This window comes from Ammospiza nelsoni, chromosome 16, assembly GCF_027579445.1.
Source record: "Ammospiza nelsoni isolate bAmmNel1 chromosome 16, bAmmNel1.pri, whole genome shotgun sequence".
Classification (NCBI taxonomy): Eukaryota; Metazoa; Chordata; class Aves; order Passeriformes; family Passerellidae; genus Ammospiza; species Ammospiza nelsoni.
The window spans coordinates 8,583,538-8,602,981 of NC_080648.1; the positions used below are offsets into that span (position 1 = coordinate 8,583,538).

At 49.0% G+C, this 19,444-nt stretch overlaps 1 protein-coding gene and 1 long non-coding RNA gene across 3 annotated transcripts; one reads left to right on the top strand and one right to left on the bottom strand.

Annotated features, from left to right (window-relative positions):
* Positions 1-277: 277 nt before the first annotated feature.
* On the bottom strand, positions 278-7,680 carry LOC132080265 (uncharacterized). The gene is made up of 2 exons (XR_009419548.1): positions 6,644-7,680; positions 278-3,920 (listed from the first exon to the last, which is right to left on the bottom strand). It is a non-coding gene; the product is annotated as an uncharacterized LOC132080265 (long non-coding RNA).
* Positions 7,681-7,685: 5 nt separating this feature from the next.
* IRF1 (interferon regulatory factor 1) lies at positions 7,686-14,638 on the top strand. Of its 2 annotated transcripts, XM_059483304.1 has the most exons (10): positions 7,696-7,868; positions 8,990-9,081; positions 10,049-10,148; positions 10,337-10,513; positions 10,823-10,872; positions 10,999-11,134; positions 11,306-11,431; positions 12,019-12,062; positions 12,878-13,013; positions 13,563-14,638. In XM_059483304.1, the coding sequence occupies exons 2-10, from the start codon at positions 8,995-8,997 to the stop codon at positions 13,658-13,660; spliced, it is 954 nt and encodes a 317-aa protein (XP_059339287.1). In that variant the 5' UTR covers positions 7,696-7,868; positions 8,990-8,994; the 3' UTR covers positions 13,661-14,638. The 2 variants fall into 2 exon arrangements, with proteins under 2 accessions (XP_059339288.1, XP_059339287.1); XM_059483305.1 differs by lacking the exon at positions 12,019-12,062 and having other exon boundaries at positions 7,686-7,868.
* The last annotated feature ends 4,806 nt before the right edge of the window (positions 14,639-19,444 follow it).

Below are 19,444 nucleotides of genomic sequence, written 5' to 3' on the forward strand. Positions count from 1 at the left end.
TAACATGAAACAACAGTGTAACTTCAAATAACCTTTCCTACTTCCCTTTCACACTTGAATTGACCCCGCGAGCAGCATTACTCATCCCCAACCAAATCTGGTTTCCTTCTGCCAGGGTCAGCGCACGGAGCGGGTGCCGGAGCGGCCCCGGGGCTCAGGGCAGGAGCGGCCCCGGTGCCCCGGGGGGGTTTCCCGGCACGGCCGGGGATTCCCGGCAGGGCGCTGGAATTCCCGAGCATCCCGAGATTCCCGGGTGTGAAAAACGCCAATCACTTGGTTTTAAAATTTTAAAAGTTTAATAGTAATAAAATGGTTATAAAATAGTAATATAGTTAGAGTAATAAAATTTTAGACAATTAGGATTTAGGACAATACGAGACAATAAAAACAAAGAGTTACAGACGGTCCGGGTACCTTTTTCTGGGCAAAATGAGCCCGAAAAAGGACACACGTTAACAGAGGATTAACCCTTAAAAGCCCGTTGCATATTCCTACATCTCATCCATGATGTATAAATTCCATTCAAACACAGGATTCTGTCTGGTCAGTGTCAGCTTCTTCGTCGTGATCCTGACGGCATCTTCAGGGCTGAGCAAAGTGGGATGAAGTTAGTTTCTTCTGATAATGGAGCAATAAATTCTTTTTCTCTGAAAGACTTAGGTGTCCTGTGGATGCTGTCTGGTGCGAGTAGCTCATTCCTTTCTTTGAAAAAATATCCCACATACGTAGTTTATATATTAACTACGAAAGTTACATTTTAACCACAAACCTACATTTACCATACTATTAAAATGTCAATAAGCATTACTTAAGAGGATTAATACACCATAACTTTCTAACATAACACATATAATATCCATTTCAATATTTGACAAAAGCCGATGACAAAATTCGCGTTTCTCACCCCGAGCTCCCGAGCCGGCCCCGCAGCGCCCCCCCGCGGCCGCGCCCCGCAGCGCCGATTCCCGGAAACCGCTCCCGCCGCCGCCGCTCCCGCGGGAAACCGAAACTGGGCGGGACCGGCAGGGAGCGGGGTGGGAGGGGACCGGGAGAGCGGGGATGAGCCGGGAGGGGACCGAGGGTCGGGGAACATCGGAAACACATTAACTAACTAACTAACTAACTAACTGGCTGACTGACTACCTACCTACCTACCTACCTACCTACCTACCTACCTACCTACCTACCTACTTAAACACATAAATAAATAAATAAACTATCTAACTAACTGACTGACTATCTAACTGCCTAACTGCCTAACTGACCGACTGACTACCTACCTACCTACCTACTTAAATACATAAATAAATAAATAAACTATCTAACTAACTGACTGACTATCTAACTGACTGCCTAACTGCCTGACCGACTGACTACCTACCTACCTACCTACCTACCTACCTACCTACCTACCTACCTACCTACCTACCTACCTACCTAAACTATCTAACTAATTGACTAACTAACTAACTAACTAACTAAATAAATAAATAAACTATCTGACTGATTAACTAACTGACTGGCTAACTAAATAATCTGACTGCCTAACTAACTAACTAACTGACTGCCTAACTACTTAACTAACTAACTAAAACTATCTGACTGACTAACTAACTAACTAACTATATAAAGTAATAAATAGAAACAGACTAACAACAGTGACATGAAAATTAAGGGAAAGAACGAAGAGGAAGGATTAAAGAAAAAGGAGGGCAAAAAAGGCAGGACAAAAAAGGGGAGAAAAAAGAAGAGGGGATGAAAGAAACAGGCAATGAAAAAGGGAAAAGAAGGAGGGACATAAAAAAGGGGGTCACTAAAAAAGGGGGGACATAAAAAAAAGAGGGACAGAAAAAAGGGGATACAAAAAAAAAAGCGGTTGCACACAAAAAAAGGAAGGAGGGACAAAAAAAAAAGCCAAAGGGAGGGGACAACAAAACCCCTCTGATCTGAGATTTCAGCCACAGCTGGCAAGTTGGTGGCTGGGAATCTCCACTGGGACTGCAGAGGATGTTAAAAATAATAATAAAAAATGAAATCCGTGTTTATTTCAGAAAAAGTCACTCCCACCAAACAGGGGAAGGCGATGAGCTTGAACAAGGAGTTGTGTGGGACAGCTGGTCCCTTCCCCAGGGCCCCCCTCGCTGGGTGCTGCTCAAGGGGTCCCCATTCCTTGGCTGGGAGAAGGTTGCACGGGGTCCTTCCCTCCTTGCAGATCTGCCACTGTCCCTCAGCACTGGCTCAGCTGAGTCCCAGCTCCCTCCTGCAGCACCCAGCTGGATGGAGCTGTCACTTGGCTTTTCCTTGTTCTTGGGGGGACACAACCAGTGCTTACAGCACCCCTTTGAGAGCATCAAAAAACTGAGAGCCAAAAGTGACAGCTGTGACTGCTCTGGCCCCAGCAGGACAGGAGCACCACACCTGCCTCAGGCAGATGTTCTTCAAGCACCAAATCTGAACCTTGCTTATGTAATTTGTGGTATTATTAGGCTGTTACGGCTGCTGTTCTCCCTCACAGTCTGTGTCTGGGCAGACGTTTGCAGTTGGCATCAGGGTTAAAAGCCAATCAATAATTAAAATATAGGTAATACAACTCAGATGTTTTAGCTCATGATTTTCATTCTTTGCTATGGTCCTACAAGGCCTTTGATGCCACCATGGCTGCCCTCAGCACTGGGAGCATCAGCCCAGCTCAGCCCAGGTCCCATCCTGGTGCTCACCCACGGTCTGTCCCAGCTGGGACCAGCCCCCTTCCCACTGCATCCTGCCTCCACTTCCTCTTGGCACCCTCTCTGCACATGCACAGGACAGCCTATTTCAAACAAAGCAGGCTTTATGGATGTTCTTTCCAAGATGAAGCAGAGGTGAAACACTCACAGGTCACTGCTCTGCAGCCTCCACTTGCCCTGACCCTCCTGGAGGGCTGGGTCCATCGCCAGGGTGTCCCTGCTGGCCTGTTCCAGCGGCTGGAGGGCAGCAGGAGGGGCTGGCTGCAGGCAGGGGCTGGCAGGACGTGGGGTGCCCTCCCTGAGCCCCCAGCAGCCCCTGCCCACCCCTGAGGAGGGCTGGAGGCACAGCAGCACCGCCACAGGCACTGCCTGTCCTTCCCTGCCCACAGCTGGGACGTTTGGCACCTTTTCCATCAGTCCAGGATGGAGCACAGTTCCCAGGCAGGGCCAGATGAGAGGCACAGCCAGCCCTGTGCCACGTGCTGCTCGTCCCTTTGGCTTCACTCCTGCCCTCAGGTCCATTCACACTCTCAGATGGACACTCTAAGGGCAAATTAGAGAACTTGAAGACACAACTCATACTTTTTTCCACTGATCTCAGCCCCAGCTTCACTGGCAGGACTCCAGCAGTCTCGAGTGCACGGATTCCCATTTGATTTGGGGGGTCAGTGGCCAGGAGGGCAGGACCCCAGGGCAGCACAGCCCCGTGAGTATCCCACAGCTGCTCTGCTGTGCCAGTGGGAGATTCCAGGTCTCTTTGGCCTTTTTAAGGAGCTCAGGCTGCTGCAGGTCTGCACCCTCGTCAGCAAACTGCCAGAGCTGCCTGCAGCCCACAGAGCTTCCCACAGCAAACTGTTCATGACATGTCTGTGTCCTCCTTCAAGGAGCGTGGAAAGTCCAAGATCACAAGTGAAGTTTTTTGCAATTTCCTTTATTCCCACCAAAACAAGCACACAATCTTTTTTGGTCTAATTAAAATTTTTGCTGTGTTATCATTGGGAAAAAAAATGGAATCATTTTGAGTCTTGAGCTAGGTCTTTCCAATTCCAGGAAACTGTAACCGGCCCATCCCCAGATCTATTTATTGTAGCCTGCAGATCAGAGCACTTGGAGGGATTACATCATGCCAGCTGGGCAGGGTTTCAACATTTCTGACATTCATTCTCCTGCATGTGCTTCAGCCAGAGTTCCTTTCTGTAAAATAGGCATTTATAAGAAATGGAAACAACTTGCAGCTAGCCCTGAACCCTCACGGCTTCTGACCCAGAAGCAGCTCGTTTTGGTTGGCTGCCCCTTGGCAGTTTTTAAGGCTGATACTACATCCTTGTTCCTAAAAAAACTCACTCTGTATTAACCCCTCACTACCTGGAAAGCCCTTGGGAGGAAGAGGCATTTCCTGCCCACAGATGACCTTGGTCACCAAACTGTGACAGCAGTTGAGTGCTCCTTAGTGGGGAACCATGGCAATGTTTGGGTTATAGGAACAGCTCTGCACCCATATATTAAGTCCCAAAAAGGAAGGTTTGTTTCTGAGTTGATGGGGAAAGGAGACAGAGACAGGTGGGGTGTGGGGGGAAATTGGAGAGGGCTTGAATTTAAGCAGGTTTCTCTTAAAGCAGGTGGAAAAGAGGAACAAACAAACCTTCACAGAATGGGGTCTGCAAGGGCTGCTGAGCCTGGTGGGCATGGGAAGGTCCTGATGCAGAGATGGAAGGAAACAGCCAGGGCCACGAGGAAAGAGATAAGAGGCTCCCTCTCACGGTGCTCCAACTCTTCCCCTCCACAAACCCCTGCCCCATCCTGTGGTTGTTCACTCCCCCCCCAGTTACTGCCTGGGCATGCAGAACGGGCTCTGCTGCCTCCCTGGGCTCACCACCAGGTCACCAGAGGCAGCTTTCTGTGGCAGCCCCAAGCCCAGCCCTCCCTGTCCCCATCTCCCCACGGTCAGAGCACACATTCCTCACTGGGGACCCTCTCCCCTGGCTGGCTTCACAGGGGAAGGGGAAATCTTCAAAGCAAAGACTGTCAGGAGCTCTTGGTACAAGCTCAAGCTCTTTCCCCAGGACACCTTAGAGATTTAGAACCTGAGGCTCACCTGGAGGTGAAGGCAGCTCTTCAGTCTGTGCCCACCCTGCCAAGCATGCCTGCCCTAAAGTGTGCTGGTTTTCTGCCCTTTACTTTCCAGCTCCTCAAAGTGTTCCTGGATGTTCAGAGCCTCAGGTTCACCCCATGGCACACAGGGTTCTACATTAACCATTGTTTCTTCCATTAGCACAGGATCAGAGCCACCCTGAGCTGCTTAAACAAGAAGAGCAATGATGCCAGAGAAAAAAGAGCCCTGTTTGAGCTTCTGTGTCTGATCCATAACCCACCTCCCTCCTTGGAGGCCATGCCAGGAGCTCCATGGCTGATGTCATCCAGGTCACTTTTTTGGTATCACTTAAATTCCAGTTTTCCTCTTTATCTCAGGGCACTGGCTGAGAGGGAGAGGTATGTGTTGTAGGATAACAAACACAACTTGCTGGAGGATCAGTTTGGGATTGAATTTGGTTTTACATAAAGATAATATTAGATATTACTTCTGCATTCAACAATCCTAGATTGGGATGCCCCTGGATCAAGTAAATGTGATAAAACATGTCAGTGATCTGCTTCTCTGTGTCTCAGCTTACTGATAAAACAAGGGAACTGGTAATTCATGGAGGGAATATGAAAAAAGGTGTCCAAGATAAGACACCTGTCAAATAAGGCTGGAGCAGGGCTATGATTCTGCAGAGAATAAAGATGTTGACATTATGGAAGTTCTTGGGTGATTAACTGGGTGGAGCAGAAGGGCTTTATGGCCAACCATGTAATGACTCCCTGAGATTATTCCTTCATTATACTTTTATACATGACAAATTTAAGTGTATATTCTTGTTACCTTCGGCAAGCTGCTGAAAGGGTGGTTAGTGTAGTGAGATAAATGAGAGGAAAGACTCAGTTTAACGAGGAGAAGGCTTTGTAAGTGCTGTGAGGGAGCCTGACACTCAATAACACTGAGGAGACACAAGTTATTTCCTTGTTTCAGCAGAAAGATAGCAAAAAAACAAACAAGCATAAGGCATGCCAGGCTGGGCAGGCCCTGCCCCATGGAAACGTGCCATGCAGATGTGGGACAGGACACAGAAAGGTCAATTAGGTGTCATTAAGTAGGATCTGCCTGGGTTTAAACCCAAGGAAAATAGGAGATTGAGGGGTGGGGCTGTTAACTTTCCTTCATGCATTTCTATTCTTGGTCAATTTATTTGGTGTCTGATGTCAATTCCTGACAAGATAGACTAAAAAGTCAGAAAGGGTCTCAAGAGTACTGAAATAATGGATCAAAAAAAAAGTTACTGTTCAAAATTCAGTTATTTAAAGTGTTTGATACGTTTGGTGCGTGCAGACCTTGGCCCATGAAACCAGGAAGCTCAGAATTCATTTTTTCTAAAGCTGAGTGAGCAATGAAAGCAAACCATGGGAGGTTGTAACTCAAAAGCATAATCTTTTTTTGTCAATATTTATGTTGTATAAGAGGTGGTGTGACGATTTTTGTGGATGACATTTACACTGAAACATCAAATATCTTCTATCTTTTTTCAGGCTATGTTTATGTTGGCTTCTATTTGTCTAGTAATACCTAGTATCTCTCCTTCTTTGATTATTTTTTAATTTACCTAATATGTTGTATCTTTATCTACAGTGAAATCTCGGTGGTGGATGGTGCCTCTCTCAGCATAAAGACCCGACTGGAGGATCCACCACAAGTTAAGTGTGTCAAGAAGACAAAAAACATTACTTAAGAGCAAACATGGGACTCCTACAGGGTGTTTCTCTGCAGTTAAAACCAGGCTGGGGCTTTTCTTTTATCTTTATATTAAAAGAAGAAAACTTACCAGAGCAGGCAGTCAGTGTGGTGGTGTCACACTCCATCTCAGCTGCCCATGCATCTTTGTACCTCTCCCCAGTATAAATTCCTGTTGCATATGACTACAAACCTTCATTCAAATTATGGAAGTAATTAAAAATGCTCTAATATTCTGCTGAATGGAATGCACCCTGAAGACATTGGGTGAAAATCGAATCCCCCTGTGATGTAGTTACAGTGGACTGAAGAGAAATCCTGATGGCTTCAGTAGTCTTCTGCCATGCTGCCACTTCCCTTCCTCAGGCTTCCTCCAAGAGGGCTAAGAGGGGACAATACCACTGGCCACCATTTATCACGGAATCACAGGGTGGCTTGGATTGGAAGGGACCTTAAAGGTGCCAACACCTTGCAATAAGGACACCTTCCACCAGAGCAGTTTGCTTCAAGGCCCATCCAAGCTATCCTTGAACACTTCCAGGGACAGAACATCCTCTCTGGGCAACCTGTTGCAGGGTGTCACCACCATCACAGACAATAATTTATTTTTAGTATCTAATCAGAACCTATGGCTTCTGTTAAGCATGAAGCCATTCCCCTTGTTCTGACACTGGTGTGCTGAGGCCAGGCGGGTACCTGGCACAGGCTGGTCCCTGGTTTAGGTGCACCGTGATGTGCACAGGAATTGCTCTGGTGACTCCACCGTCTCTTCCTGAAAAGAGGTCTGGGAAGGGAACAGGATATCCCTGTGGGACGGGAGCTGGGTCCCTTGGGAGAACGGGGACTGGGTCCCTCCATGGGACAGGGACTGGAGATCTCTGTGGGACAGGGACTAGAACCCTCCATGGGATAGAAAGTGCCTCCTCCGGTGGGACAGGGACTAGAACCCTCCATGGGATAGACAGTGGCTCCCTCGTTGGGACAGGGGCTCGGCGCTGGATCCCGGGCGGCGCTGGATCCGGCGGGGAAGCGCGGCCGGGGCCGGGCCCGGCAGCGGGTGAGCCGCGCCCCCCGAGCCGCTGGTGCTACAACAGCGTGATTTCCCCGAAGTGATGCCGCGGCGGCCGCCAATGACGGGCGCGTCCACCCCTGGCGGCGGCGCGGATTGGCCGGGCGGCGGCCGGGCCCGGGCGCGGGGAATCCCGGAGCCGCCGCGTTATACCCGCGGGCGCGGCCCGCGGCTGCCAGAGCCGGGCGGCGGGCGGAGGGTGCGCGTCGGCCGGAGAGCCACGGCTCGGGACTGCAGGGCACAGCAGGTGGGTCCTGCTCCAACCTACCCCATCTTATTCTATCTACCCTATCCCATCCTGTCCCATCCCATCTTATCCTGCCCTGTCCCATCCGCCCTTAGCCCCCGCTGTGCGCAGCACGGAGGCTCCAGGGGAAGGCAGGCGCCCCGCAGGGTCCCTGGGAGCGGTGCCAGGGGCTCGGCGCCGCTGAGCTCCGCTGCTCGAGAGGCGGCAGCGCCGGCCCCAGCGAGCGGAGCAGTTGCGCAGGCGGAGCGGGGGCACTGCCCCGCAGCCGGCGGGGTGGGCACCGCGCATCCTCCAGCGGGCAGCACAACCCCCGGGGACAGGCTGGGCTGGGCCGGGCTGTCCGTGCGGAGCCGCTGGGCCGGGCTCGGCTCCTCTCGGCCGCTGAGCCCCGGCGGAGCGGAGCGGGCGGCCCGAGCCCCGCTGCTCGGGGCAGATCTTGGTAATACCCTGGCCCGGGGCGGGCACTCTCCGGGACTCCGCCGAGCGGGTTGCTGGTGAAAGTTAGAAACGTGTTCTTGGGGCTATCTTGGGCCGTGTGTCTTGGGAAAACACCGCAAACAGGAAATTACTTGTGCGAAGGGAGCGCCAGGAGGGCCGGTGCTCGCGGCGCTGCTCGGGACGGGTCGCGGTGGGACAGGGGATCCCCACCTGCAGCAGCACCGCTGCCCCTGCCTTGCGCAACTTAATTAATAATAAACTTTTTAGGAGAGGATTTTGCAGTCGGTGCCGCTCCGGTGCCGGTGGCTGTAGGGCGGGGGGACAGCCGCAGCCAGTGGCGGTGCTGGCGGGACCCAGAACGGGCTCGGAACCCGGCTCGGAACCCGGCTCGGAACCGGTCCCAGCCGAGCTCCCCACGCAGCACGGGCTGAGCACCCAGTGCTGCCATCGGCCCCTCCGCCGAACTCCAAACCTGAGCCCTGCTTTGGAGCCGAGCCAGGCGGAGCAGGAAGCGCTTCCCTCCCGGAGAGGCTGAGAGGCACTGAGCGAGTTTAGACTCTGAAAAGTGGCTCTGGGTAGCACCGTGGTGATGCTGAGCACAGGCGGCATGGGAGGGGCGACGCTGCAGAGCGCTTAAAACAGCGATGAGAGTTTATCTGACCTGTTTGTCACTCCTTGCACAGCCAACATGCCGGTGTCAAGAATGCGCATGAGGCCGTGGTTGGAAATGCAGATTGATTCCAATCAAATACCTGGACTGATATGGATTAACAAGGTGAGGCTGCTTTGTACTGTCATCATTAATAGTACTGCTTGTGTACCATTAATATTCCTTGTTCTTAAATGACGCTAAACACGAGTCAAGATCATAAAGGAAAAGACATGGCGAAAACCTGCCAGCATTATGCTTAAAAAGCAACAGCTTTTGTTTGCAGAAAAGATAGCTCTGCTTGGTACACAGTGGAGTAGTTCCATTTTTCCCTCAGAAAATTCCCAGGAGGGGAATGATAAATTGCAGTGAAAGCATTCTGGGTATGTTGGAGAACGAAGAAACCTTCAAAATCTCTTTTAACTCCTGCTGCTCATTGAGCCAAGTCACCTCCTGTTCCAGAAAAGCAGCTGCTGTTACACTCCAGTTGCTTCCATTTTTAAGATCCTGCCTGGAAGAAATGTTGCATTTTTTGGTCTGTAAGGCATATCCCTGTTACCAGGGTGTAGCACAGGTCGAGATCACTGAGCTTATTGAACCAAGTCTCTGAAGTTTCCATATCCACCCCAAGAGGAGATCCAAGCTACATTTTTTGTAGAATTGCTGCAGGATCTTATGGGCAACTTTAAAAAGGGGATTCTCTGACAAAGTGTATCTAGAAAAAATGCTATTATTTAGGAAATACTAATAGGTTTGATGCAATGTATTGAAATTATTTGGAGATAAAATTGATAATATTGCTGACTTCTACTGTATTGTAGTACCTTTGGGTTTTTTTCCCAATTTCAGAAATCATAAAAAGCCTTAAATGCCATGAACAAAATAGGTGGAACCATGGCTATTTAATTAAAATATAGATTAAATAGCCACTTTAGTTATATGCCAATAGTTATAACCCTCCTGCTCTAAAATAGAGAGTAGGGGGTGTTAGAACATTTCTGAACTGCACCTGAGAACTCTGATTAAATCCATTATTCCAAACTGGCATGTGACATTTCCTTTTTAATTCAAACCTCTATTGGTTAAATTTCAGGATAAGAGGATCTTCCAAATCCCATGGAAACATGCAGCTAAGCATGGCTGGGACATGGAGAAGGATGCCTGCCTTTTCAGGAGCTGGGCCATTCACACAGGTGGGTGCTGCCTTTGCATTCCCATCACTGACATGACTGGCTTGAGCAAGGCTTTCTTTTGCCTTGCCTTACACTGGTGGTTAGATGAACTACTAGTATGTATGTCAGAAAGGAGAATGTTGGCATCTTTTCATGGGAAAAACCAGCACTGGAAAGTCTAAAATACATAACGTATCTCTTATTTATAGGAAGGTATAAAGAAGGTGAGAAAGATCCTGATCCAAAAACCTGGAAGGCAAATTTCCGCTGTGCCATGAATTCCCTGCCTGACATTGAAGAAGTGAAGGATAAAAGCATCAACAAGGGCTCCAGTGCTGTCAGGGTTTACAGGATGCTGCCACCCTTGACAAAGCACCAGAAGAAAGGTAAACCCTTGGCAATCCACTGCTTAAACAGCTCTTAAAGGTCCTGCTCTGTGTGAGCAGGGGTGATTGACCTGTTGGTAGCACTGGTGCTACTGGGCTTGCTCACCGGGCATTGTTGGGAACAGCTTGTACAAACAGTTCATTTTATCCCAAATATCTTAAACATGCCCAAAGGCAGCATCAGGGAGTCAGGGGTCTGGCTGGTGGTGGCAGTGGTTGAGCTTGCTGAGCAGGTTTCAAGGCTGCAAGAGCTCACACTTGCCTAAAATGTGCAGCCCTTTCTCACATTTGTCTTATTTTATTTCACAGAAAGGAAGTCAAAGTCTTCAAGAGAGGCAAGAAACAAGAGCAAGAGAAAGGTATGTATGTGTCTGTAGAGGCAGCTTAAGAAACTAGAGGTTTTGGTGGTTTTCTTTCTTAACTTTTTTCATATGGGAACTTGCACGTTCTTAGACAAGTCTTTCATGCCTTACCCTTGTTTTCAGTGCTATGAAGAGACAAGGCTGAAAGAGTCAGCAGAAAGCTTAACCAACACTCCTCTGCCAGATGACCACAGTGGCTACACCATTCACGACTATGCAGGGCAGGAAGTGGAGGTGGAGAGCACAGCCATCACCTTAGGTGAGACAAAGGCTTCAGGGCTGAGCAGGGTGGAAAATGCCATTTGTGCTAAACCCGTGGACTCAAAGATGAGTCCTGGGGCTGGGGCAGCTGCAGTGCCAGCCTGGCAGGGAGGAAGGAGGGCTGTCTGTCTGTCTGTCCTGTGAGTGCCAACCCTGGTGCCTCCCACAGACCTGTCCTCCTGCGAGGTGAGCGGCTCCCTGAGCGACTGGAGGCCTCCAATGGAGGTGACCATGGCTGACAGCACCAACGACCTCTACCAGCTCCAGGTGTCTCCCCTGGCTTCCTCCTCAGAGGGTGAGTATTTCCTTTTTCCCAGCCCAGCCTTTCACTGCTCTGCTGGAGGCAAGGCAGCAGGATGAAGGAGTGCCTGGGCCGGCAGGAGAAACAAGAGCTATCTTGTAGAAAAATCAACCCCCACCTGATAGATTTTGGGAATTTGGAGTTACCAAACCAACCAGGGTGCAGAAGGGAAGAGCTGGCACATGCCACCTACCCATGGGTCTGAAATGCCTCTTGCTCCAGCAGAGATGGTGGAGGTAGCCATGCTTGCCACTGAAATAAATAATTAACGTGGATAGATCAGAGTGGTTCTTCACTGTGGGTGCAAATCATCTTCCTCCCATCACCTTCCACAGCAAGTGGGCTCTGCTCTGTTGAGCCCTGGGGAGGCATCAGAGCTGGCTGGAGCCCTGCACCTCCACATGCAGTTGTTAAAGAGCATCAAAGATGAAGGGCTGTGAGGAGTCTGGGGTGAATAAAAAGTGATCATGTTGTGTGACAAGAGAATATGAAGCAGGTTTTGTGGTGAAGAAGCAGAAGTAAGAGGGCTAAAACTTGACATCTATGTTTTCTTCCCTTTTTTTTATGTGCTTACAAAACAGTCACAGACGAAGATGAAGAGGAAATAAATCAGGATCTTTTTAAGGTAAAAGCAGCTTTTCTGGTCAGAATAAAGTTGTCCAAAGTTGATGTTTGTACCAAGAAAGGGAAGCAGGTATCTGATCCAGTCTCATGTGAGCTGAACATACTCTTTCTTAATGAGGAAGCCTGAAAAATTAAAAATAGAAAGAAAGCTGCTTTGCAAACATGAACTGGAGAGGACACACCAATGGAAATATTTACCCTTCATGAGAAAGTCAGAGGAAGTTACTGAGTACTGCTAGGACTAGAGGTTCATAGAATCACAGAACCATTAATGTCCAATCATCAGCTCAGCACCACCACTATGTTCATTAAACCATGTCCTCAGGTGCCATATCATCACTTTTTGAACAATTCCAGGGATGATGAGTCCACCACTTCCCTGGACAGCCTGTTCCAATGCTTGACAATCCTTTCCATGAAAATTTCTTCCCTAACACCCAATATAAACTTCCCTTGGAACAACTTGAGGCCATTTCCTTGCTCTCTGGTTGTTGTATTAAGGTCTGCAATGATCCTCTGGACTTTTCAGTTTTGCCCTTCCCTCCACTTCTGACATGTTCAGCTCCTAATCTGCATTTCCAGACGTGTCACGCTCATCCCACTGATAAGATAGGAAGAGATGAAAAGGTGCTCCAGCCCTTGCTGTTTTGCATGAACTTTTTTTTTTTTTTTAACTGACAAAACAAGTTTTATATAACTTAGCATGAGAAAATAGAACTTGATCTTATTGCTTACCTGTCTTCTGATTAATGGCAAGTAACCACTGCACCCACAGCAGGAAGGAGCAGTTTTTACCATCTCCTTGTTCTCTTGCAGCTGCTTGGACCAGCCCAGGACTGGCACAGCACCAGCATTGGGGGGAAAGGCTTTCTGACCAACGAGTCAGGCACCCAGAGCCTGTGCAGCACCTACAGCTACAGGGAGCAGGATGGGGACATTGACACCACATCAGGTACAGCTCCTGGGCTGGCCCTGACAGTCAGGGCCACAGGGGGATGCTGCTAAGGCACGGACTGGGAGGCAGCAAAGGAAATGGTGGAATTCACCATCCTTGTGCTCTGAGATTCCCAAGCAGACTGTTGGAAGGCTGTAAGGAATTTGTTGATAAAAAGGAAGAGTCAAAAACACCTCCAGTAAGCAAAGGCTGCAGATTTCAGGGTTATACATGTGTAAGTCAGGTCAGCTTTCAGGAACTCCTTGGAATATAACTGTAGCAGTCCCTCTAGCAATAGCTTAAATGAAACAGTTTAATAGAAAGTGTTTGATGTGTTTTAGGAAAAGAATAGTCTAAAGTATTTAGTCTCATCGGACAAATCTTTCCATTTTTGATATTTATTTTTAATACATCTTTTTTTAAGATATATTTTATATTTTTAATATATTTTTTATATATTTTACCTTTTATCTTTATCTTTATATTTTATCTTTATCTTTTATATTTTTAATATATTTTGCTCTTGCTGCATTAATTCAGTGCCCATTCTTGGTTCCTTTTCTCTAGGAGAGATGGATTTCAGGTTCTATGACCAGAAAAACCTAGACCTCTCCTGGCTGGACACAGTGAGGCCAACCATGCAAGTCATTCCCTGTGGATTGTAAACCCTTGGCTTCCTCCAACCACAAACTGCTCTTGGATCAAAACTTCAAGTGTGGAGAGAATGGAAGAAATTTTTTTGTTACTGACTGAAGGAGGAAAGTGGCTTTTGTATTCCGTTTAACTGCAGGCCTGGAAGGGGTAGCATGAGAACCACCATGATCAATGTTCACAAGGAGCCCATCTCACTGGCAGGACTCTGGTGCTCAAGGTGCTCAGCTGCAGCTCCCACCTCGCTGCTCTGGAGGTGAAGCTGCTGCTGGAGGTGTCACTGTGCCGTGGAGCCTGGCCTGGTGGGGTGCCACAGGCCTGGGGAGCAGGTTACCATCCTCCCCCTGTGTGCTGGGATGAGCACTTTACCCACAGAGTGCTTACAGGAGACACTGCAGACAAGTCTCTGACTGTTAGTTTTGATTGCTGCTTACCTGTGCAACACTGGTGACATTGAGCTTAACTGTCATTACACTTCTGGAGAAAAATTAGGCTAATGGGCCATCTCTTCTTTGATTTACTCCATCACATAGTTCATCTTTCAGACCCTTCAACTCTGTAAATAGACCACTAAAATGTGAAGATTCAGTTAAGGCTTTGCTTCCACCTATCCGTTCCCAGGTGCACTCCTAGGATGCTCTCTCCATAGACATGCCCAATCCCTTTCCCCAGAGGAGTCCAAGAGCTGCTGCATGGAACAATTTTGCACTGATAGGGGCAGAGCTCTTTATTGTTACCATGCCTTTTGTAGATTCCTTCTGGCACTCTGTGGGGATTCCTCCAGTACTGCACACAAGCTGTAACATCCCACAGATCCTCTGGATCAGCATATGCAGGCAAGTGCTGGATGGAAGAGGTTCTAATGTGTGTGTGTGTGTGTAATAGATAGGAATCAAATCACTAAGCTGGAAAAGATTATTTTTCATGTACATTTTATTTTTGTATATAAAGTGTTGTATAAAATGTTGTTTAATAAAATGTTTTATATATGACATGTTTACTTTTTCTCATGGAAGAGCTCTGAGGCTGCATTCCAGCTTCCTTGAAAACACCCAAACAGATGCACTGTTGAGACAGTTGGAGGGGTTTTTTCATGACTCATGAAAGCACAAAGAATTTAGTTTGCTCTACCCCCCCAGCCTCTTCCAAGTGCAGCTGGTGGGTGGAATCCCACGTGGCAGGAAAGGGGAGCCCTGGTGCTGGTGGTTGGTTTGTGCTTGCCATCATCTGCAGCTCAGACCTGACTCAGAGCAAGGCTGTGCTGAAAAGTCCTGCACAGCAAGTCCTGCTGTGGATGTTCTATGAGCAGAACCGCTGGCTTTGGTACCAGAGCAGCAGTGAAGGCCTAGTTAAAGACCTCAGGTCTGCCTAAAAAGAGAGCACAGGCACAATTCAGAAGGCAAGGGGAAAGCAAGCTGGTTTTCCCCTGAATATTTGATTCATTTGCTGTAGTTCATGCTGTAAGGGTCTAACATCATTGCATCACGTGTGCCTTGATACAAGTGAGGCTGAGGCAGTGTGTGAGAGCCACAGGCGCTGACTGCCTGGAAACCCCCTCTGCTCTGCTGGCTCTGGGGAAATAACTTCATTTTCTGGGCCAGAGCCAAGGAGAATATTGGGCTGCAGGAGAGGAAGACCCAGCCCAAGGGGCTGGAACAGAGGACATTTCCTACTGCCTTGGCACAGGCTTTGCTGCACTGACCTGCAGGGCAGGGACAGATGAGAGCTCACTGAGGGAAGAGGGAAAACTGAGTGCCAGGTCATGGCTCTCAAATCCAGCCCAGTGATTTGCAGGGGCAGCCTGGGGAGGTCCCTTTGTCATGGGAATCATTAACCAGCCCTCCCTGGCAGCCCAGGAGGCACCTTGGGCACAGAGCAGCTCCTGGTGAGCTCAGGCAGGCCCTGCAGGAGGCTGGGAGTGTGGCTGGGACCGTGCTGTCCCCAGAGCTGCCACACTCCCTGCCTGAAGGTCCCTGTGTTGGGAATCCCTAAGCCCCTGGGCTGCCTCAAATCACACACACCTAAAATCCTGCAGGTCTAGAGCAGGAACATTTTGTGCGCAAGCAAAGCAATCACCCACCAGAGTCTCTGCCTTCCAGTGTTCAAAGTGAGCTTATAAAAGAGACAGAGAGCAACTTTTAACCTGGGCAGGCAGTGACAGGACAAGGGACATGGCTACAGACTGACACAGGGTAGGGTTGGACTGAATAGACCCTGGGAAGGAATTCCTGGCCCTGGAGGGTGCTGAGGCCCTGGCACAGGCTGTCCAGGGCAGCTGTGGCTGCCCCATCCCTGGGAGTGCTCAAGGCCAGGCTGAGAGGGGCTTGGAGCAGCCTGGGATAATGAAAGGTGTCCAAGCCCATGGCAGGTTGGAGAAAAATGATCTTTAGGGTCCCTTCCAGCCCAAAGCATTTGATGATTCCATGATTCCATGACCAGATTTGTGTCCTGGCCAGCTGCAGCAGCAGATCCTAGCAGGGAAAGAACGTGGGGCTGCAGGCCCAGAGCCACCTCCAGCCCTGGGACAGGAGCCCAGCTCAGCAGCAGCAGCACGAGGGGGAAATCAGGTTTGAGAGCCCTTGCAAGTTTACCACATGTGGGGGAGGGGGCAGGAGAGAGATGGGAAACTTTCTATGATGCAAGCATTGCTAAAAATAAGGTAGAGATTGATTCACCTGTTCATGCATTAAAAGGGGCATGCTTTTCACAAATATGCTTCTCCATGCAAAAAAAAAAACAAAAAACACCCCAGCATTGAAATGTTCACAGATAAAAGGTTAGAGAAAGTTTTGGGAACAGAAGAAAGCAGTAGCAAGTGCTTCACAGCCAGGGACCAGAGACATGCCCCAAGACTATTTTACCAGGATGTTGGAAATACTTTCCCTTGTTGCCTGCCAAGGTGCCTGCATGTCTGACTGCATGTTGGGTATTTTACCAGTGAAAGTGGTAAAGTCCCAGGACAGAATTTGGTAGTTATTCAGCTATTGAAGCATCTGGATGGATAAATTCCACCCCAGATATACATTGTCAGTCTTGTTGTTTTGAACTCTTTGGGACGGGAAGAAAACACAGTGGTGCCCTCCAGCTCAGGAGTGGGAGACTTGGGGCTGCTGTGCTGAGCTGGTGCCTGACTGCTCCTCCATCACCTCCAGGGCAGGTGGGACTTGCAGAACCAACTAAAGAGACTTTCAGGCCACCTGCACACACAGGAGCATCATCAGCTCTTTAGCATCAACTCCCTGCACAGGCCGTGTGACAGAAACAGTTTTAAACCCTGACTCTGACCTTGCCTATCCTAATCGAGCTCTTCACAAACCCAGTAAACTCTTCATAAACCCAACTCTTATTTTGTTGGAATAAGAGCTGTTTTCACCTGCCCTATGCACACAGCTAAATTCACCTGGGAAGGGTTCACATCACAGCAGAGCAGGTCCCTGGGGAGAGCTGCTCAGCCCTTTCAAACCCAGCCAGAGCAATAAAGGAAGGTTCCTATGGGCAGGGCTCAAAGGGCAAGAAGGTTCTTGTGCCATGAACCTTGCATGACAGAGAGAAAGATCTACAGGCAGGGCAGCTGTTGCAAAAATAAAGATAACTTCTCTGAGGTGGAAAACAAAAAGGAGTCGTTGTGTAATCACTGGGCATTTAGGACATGAATTTAGGAGCTACTGCTGCAGGCTTGAAAGGGTTTCCATCACCTACCCCACCCTTACACCATCACTGGCTGCAGCTCATTTGTGAGCTTTGAAACCATTCAAAAACAAACTAAAAATCCCTTTATTTAGCTTTGGAGCCTTAGGCCATCAGCAGGACAAAACTTCCCGAAGTAGTGTCAGATATAATCCCACATGCTGTATGCAGGGAAGTTCTGCAGCAGCCCAAGCACAGACCCTGCCCTGCAGCATCCTGCACTCAGCTGGAAGCAGCTGCTGCCTCGTGCCAGCAGAGGTTTCAGGGCTGCAGAGGCAGGATCCCACACATCTGGCAACTGAAGCTTTCCCCAAGGAAAACATGAGATCTGTACACAAGGAGTTGTTGATCTGCCCCCAGTTTTTGTCCAAATGGGTTCTCAGTGAGTGGCTCAGCAGTGCCTGGGGAAGCCTCTGGCTCTTGGCTGCCCAGAGAGTGGCACCTCACCTCACCTAGACTTTGCCTTCCAGGCAGTAGAAAGTCATCCTGCTCTTATCCTTTCACCTTTATTTGCTGAGATGACTGGATCCTGATAATCACACACATTTCCAGGTAGTCACATGATTTACAATATCACACCTGGCATAGATAGCAGTGCCACAGCTATGAATTTATAACTGCAAATACAGTGGGATATTTATTTGTGGTGCAAAGGCAAACTATTGGTTAGAAAGCAGCCAAATGTCTTGGACTACAAACACTTCTCTCTATTGAGGATCATTCCTCCTCTCCAGTTCCACAAGGGCCCAATTTCCCCCATGTTTGTAAAAACACAACATGATAAAGACAGAAACTTCCTCAGGGCAAAAGCCTCTCTCAGAGAAGGAAAGAAATGTTATCTGTAGAAAAGTTAGTGTTAGAGCTTAGAGGGGGAAACATCTTTCCTAGAAAGGGAGATAGGGAGGAAAGTCACATTTTCATGGACCAGCTGTATCTAACTTGTGTTTCCCCTTTCACCAGTTGCTTCAGTTCACTGCCTGCACCCTCTCCCACCACAGTGCTGCACTTCAGTTGTTTTTTTCTCCCACATTTTTCTATCCTCTTCAATATTTCTTTCACGGTTAACTCATCTCTGTTCCTCTACAGCCCTTCTATGTGCAAAATCCCCCAAGGCAGTAATAAAAGCAACAAGAAAAGCAGCATAGTGGAACCAAAGTAACCCCAGGTACTTGCACTAATGTCATTCCCCACTAACCTTTGGTCTCATCTGTCCTGATAAGGTCAGGATGTGAATGCAGCCAGCGTGGTTCCCTGCCATGCACTCTGTCCTGGCACAGCTTCCCCAGAAAAAGGAGGAGCTGGAAAATGGGAAAACTTCCCATGGCCCCTTCCAAAGTTCCAACAAGAGCATGGCACACACTGCCATGCTGGACTCTCAAAGGCACACCAACCCAAGCCAGCAGAAGTCATAAATTGCCTAAAACCTAGAAAATCTGCTCATCCTGTTGGATTTGGTCCCCAGCTGGATATGAGCAGAGATGTCACATACAGGATGAGGGACTCAGGGCTGCCAGGCATGAACATTCCCAACCCACTGAGTGCCTTGCTGGCCATGGTGGAAGGGCAGTGCCAGATCACAGCATGACAGGAAGGAGGGGTGCCCAGGAGCCACAGGGCTCAGGGATGAGCAGGGCCAGGCTCTGGGCAAGGAGCAGATCAGGTGACCCATCCCACCAAAACCTCCGTGCCAGAAGCTACCAGGGTCTGTCTGCATCAGCACCAAGGCAGCTACCATCTGTTCTGCTGTGTGAGGCTGTGAATCTAACACAAACACATGGGTGAAACAGGCACTGGGGAACAGCAGGAGATACCCAGGAATAAGGGATCTGATCTGCAGAAAAAACAGGGCAGCAAAGCCAGCCTCTCTCCTTGTTTTCTGACAGCTGACACAAACAGTGCAGCTCTCCTCAGCCTTTTTAGCTTCAAAATGATCCCCTCCCTTCATTTGGCTCATGATTCATACAGAAACTTCACCAGGAGCCTTTGAAGGGCCTGGCAGTCAGCCCCAGCCAGCCTGAGGTGTCAGGTGGGCTGGGGGGTGAGAAGCTGTCACAGCCCAGAGCTCACCAGGGTCCCCCAGCTCCAGCAGGGAGCAAAGGCTGAGCTGGTGC